The sequence below is a fragment of the Pistacia vera genome, unplaced genomic scaffold (assembly GCF_008641045.1).
Source record: "Pistacia vera cultivar Batoury unplaced genomic scaffold, PisVer_v2 Contig1328, whole genome shotgun sequence".
NCBI lineage: Eukaryota > Viridiplantae > Streptophyta > Magnoliopsida > Sapindales > Anacardiaceae > Pistacia > Pistacia vera.
Genome location: NW_022195389.1, coordinates 6449 through 10613, shown reverse-complemented (window position 1 = coordinate 10613; position 4165 = coordinate 6449). Strand labels below are relative to the sequence as shown.

Genomic DNA, 4165 nt, shown 5'->3' with positions numbered 1-4165 from the left:
GAGCCATCAATCCCTAGTAAATATCTCTTAGAATCAAAATGCATTTACCAAAAGAATGCAAACAAGATTTTGAAGGTCATTAAGTGTACTGTTTCTTCACTGGGCATCTAAGATTTTAGGTAATGGAACAAATTTCTTTTTTCTTTCTTTCTGTTTTGGGGTTTTGGTACAAAATCAGTGCAAAAATTGTTGTGATAGTGCGCGACAAAATCATGCATAAATAACCCCATAAAACATCCCGATGATGCGCAAGGCAAAATTTGGGTGAGAAATAAGACATTGTTAGCAGGAAATGAAACTTGAAACAAGAGCTGATGTGGGTCCTTAAACATGTATAAACCGAAAGAGAAAACAAAGCCAAAACACTCGCAGTATTAAAAATGGAATGAACCCACATAATATTTGAGCTTAAGCATGCCTGATGAGATAATGAAACAAAGTCCATATCTGACAGTTGGTATAATTATTATAAACACCCAATTAGGAGTCAAGAGGACCCCTTTACAGAAAAAGGAAAAGGGAGAGTGGTGTTCGTTATAGAGACAAGAATTGCAGCATCAATGATGACAATATTGCAGCCCTCTCATCACTTAGCAGACATAACATGCTATTGTTTTTTTTTCCATCACCATTCTTTTATTTTGACTAACTTTAGTAGCATAAATTGCGCCACCACCGTTTTCTGGGTCATACATACATGTGGGGTATGCCACACTTGAATCAAACCGCCCAACGATTGCCTAAGGATGGGGCCTCTTTGCTATTAATTAAAGAGAAGAGCCCACATGGGCAACCGAAACCAACCTGGTTCCTCAAACAGACAGCCCATTACCTTCACATTCCTTACGGATAAACATCAAAGAATAAGATATAATACAACATAGGCAAAACTTACCCATATTATGAATTGATGATGCAGCACCAGTATTTCTTTTTCCAAATCCTATGAAAAATGAACACATCATTCAGATAAAGAAAGAAGAATTGATATCTGTCTGTTTTGCTTTGTTGGTCGTTGTGCGTTAAATCCACCTTGCCTAGATTCTAGATTCACGCCACATGCCCCAGGATGCGCTGTCAACAGGTTCTATGTCACTCGATTAATTAGAGGGCTATTTCACTTGTAAATTTATCAAAACATTATTTCATTAGTAAGCATCAACTTTTGCAGTTAGTCAGACTGTGTATCACCTCTTGAGAGGGTTACTTCATGTGCAAAATCGCCCCAGGTTGCATGTTGTTCTCTGAAAGGATTATTTCATCGCAACAATATATAAAAGAGCCACACACCCTAGAGAAGGGATATTTTTTCAATCTTTGAAACACTATTTTCTTGCTGTAAGAAACCGCCTCATTTGTACTTAGAACTGAGGTCACTTGTATTTGCAAAAAAAAACACAAAAAGAGCAGTAAAATAATAATGGACTAAATTACACCTTACATCTAAACCACTTAAAAATTTTCCTGTTTCTTGTATTTATTGTCTTTTTAGTATTAGTCCAACACTAAATGTCTAAATCTCCAGTTTACTACAAACCCTTGCGTAAATCTCCTCACAAGATTTGTGTACTTCTCGTTCTCGTTAGTGAAAAAAAGATCACATCAAAAGTGGTATTTATTGTAGTAACATGGACTTTTACAAGACTGCAGCTGAAATTGTTGGGACCAAATACAGTTTTAACAATCGAATTGAACCAACCAGTTTTCCAATAATTTCTACAACCATGGCATGTGGGCTGACACACACGCACTAAAAAGAATTGCTAAGAAATTATCATTTGCTTAAATGGTGAATGTTTGCCTTTAGGATGGAGGATTTTTAATGTGACAAAAGATGCAAGTGTTTGTGATCTGTACTTAAAATAAGAGGGGAAAGCCATGTGACATGAGCTGCAGTGTCAGTTTTATATTCAGACATTTCCTGTTCAAAATGGTGAAATTTCGCATATAAGAACAAAACGTAGACGAGGTGCGGGTATGGACAAGAGAAGCCTACATGAAGAGTACATGCATCAGTTGCGGAAAAGATAATCACGTGCCTTCTCATGCCACTGCATCTACATATATTTTTAATTCCCTTTCTAACCACTTTTGACTACAACGACCAAACTAAGGGCCCTAAACTAAAGAATCAAAAGGTTGAAATGCTTGTAGGCATCAGTCTCATTCCCAACAGCCTTTGGCTTTTGCAAGATGATTATATTGACCTTATAAATTTAATAGCAAGGGGAGTTTCAACAGCAACAGCAACAATACAAGAGGAAACTATCCCCATGGAGAACAATGGCAACACTAGAAATCTTACCATTCCATGATAAGATACATGCTGATGCTGATGTTGGACCAAAACTTAAGAGGAGAGTTGACTGCAAAATATACAAACCTATTACCCAAACTCCATTTTCTCTAAAATACAAATCAATTTTCTTTACCAGTCTCAGGCAAAGGAACTGATGACTCAAGCAACTAAACCTTTAATTCATGATTACAAGAATTCAATTAGTGGCCTTTGCGGCAGCCCCCACTGCAGTAGCTTTGGCAACTTCCATCATCTAAGCACCATTCATTGCACTATCAACATGGACTCCATTGCCATCTTCCATAATCTTGCCATTGACTTGTGTTCTCGGCCTCTGATGAAGATAATAAGCATTGTAAGTGTGCAAGTTTTAATAGTATTGAAGCACTACAGAGAATTAAAATAATTCTTATACCCAATCTGAGGGATCTGAATTTCCATTCAAGAGCTTGTGATTTTCCTCTTTAGTCCTACCATCCTTGTCTTTGGTGCTCACAGGCAGTAACAGAGGTGAACTTCCACTGTTACGATCAGGCAGTTCTGCAGCAACAAAAGAAATCATTGCTTTAGTTCAATGACGCAACCCCACCCCCATTCATTCCAAACAAGAAGGAAAGATGAACAATGTAGAGTATTTCCAAGTAAGAACATGCTTACCAGGCAATTTCTTGTCTATAAAGAACACCACTAAGTTAACAGTATACCTGCAAAACAATCATATGGTTCAACTAAAGTGAAAAACTGCACAGAAATAATGTAAAACCAATATGAAATAATTGTAACATTCATACCAGGCAACAACAACATCAACCGTGTAATGTTTGCGAGATGCTACAATCAAGAAGCTCTGAACAATAGCAAGCAACCAAGCAAACTGCTTTATAAACCTGCAATTTTGCAATTAAAAAAAAAAAAAAAAAAAAGCCCCATTACACATATGCAGTAAGATGCAAAAAAGTTTAGCCATAATAGAGTAAAATTCAACTTGAATCTAAAATCAACCCAGATCCAGCCCATTTATCATAGTGGAAAGTACTTCCCAGACAAAATCCACAGAGTTAAAGTAAGCTGATCCAAGCGATTCTTTTTACAGTTAGATACATGTTGAATGCATTCATAATTGCCACCAATTATTACGACAATGGATAAGCTATTCGGTAGTTCTACCAAAAAAGCCTCGAGTTCCATGGGAAAGAGTCACATTAAAAAATACTCTTAGAGATTTTGAGGGAGGGAAGTGGGAGAAACTAAATTTGATGAAATGAGTACAAGCCAGTACCTTCTAGTGCCATATTTCTGATATGTGAGCACAAAGACTAAAGTAAAGATCATGTGTGATGAAAAAATCAAATCACCACAACCATATACTACGCCCCGCGGAACTGCATATTTGACAAAGCAAATGGGCAAAAATCATTTAAACCAATGAACAAAAGGATTTGAATCAAACAAGAGTACATACAATTAATTAAGAGGACTTCGAGTACACTCTGAGGACGTGGCAACCTGGCAAGTTTAGAGCCCTGCAAATGCAGCAAGGGTTCATAAATGCATTATTCAACAGATCAAATTGATTAACTTTTCAAAGATAACTGCCAACCCTTCACCTAAAAAAAAAAAAAACATTTAATACTGTTTCAAAACTAAAGAAGTCTAATACCAAAGGCATACTACCATATAAAGTGCATAACAACATGACAGACATGTATCAAATAAAGACTTTACCTCACGGCAATGATAGTTTGGACCTGGAAGCTGGGTAGAATAGAATGTTATAATCCGGAGAATTTGAGAAACCTGCAATCAACAAGAAAGGAAGATATCAACTGTCAGAAAAACATACAGGAGCTGCTTCCACAAAAAAAT

The 4165-nt window shown here is 36.6% G+C and overlaps 1 protein-coding gene across 1 annotated transcript; it reads right to left on the bottom strand.

The window, feature by feature from the left end:
* Nucleotides 1–2163: 2163 nt before the first annotated feature.
* LOC116122239 (phosphatidylinositol:ceramide inositolphosphotransferase 1-like) lies at nt 2164–4096 on the bottom strand (the record flags this gene model as incomplete). Its single annotated transcript, XM_031408131.1, has 7 exons — nt 2164–2633; nt 2715–2839; nt 2957–3003; nt 3091–3186; nt 3579–3681; nt 3762–3822; nt 4025–4096. Coding segments are annotated over 7 exons (585 nt in total), but the record flags the coding sequence as incomplete, so codon positions are not given.
* Nucleotides 4097–4165: the final 69 nt, after the last annotated feature.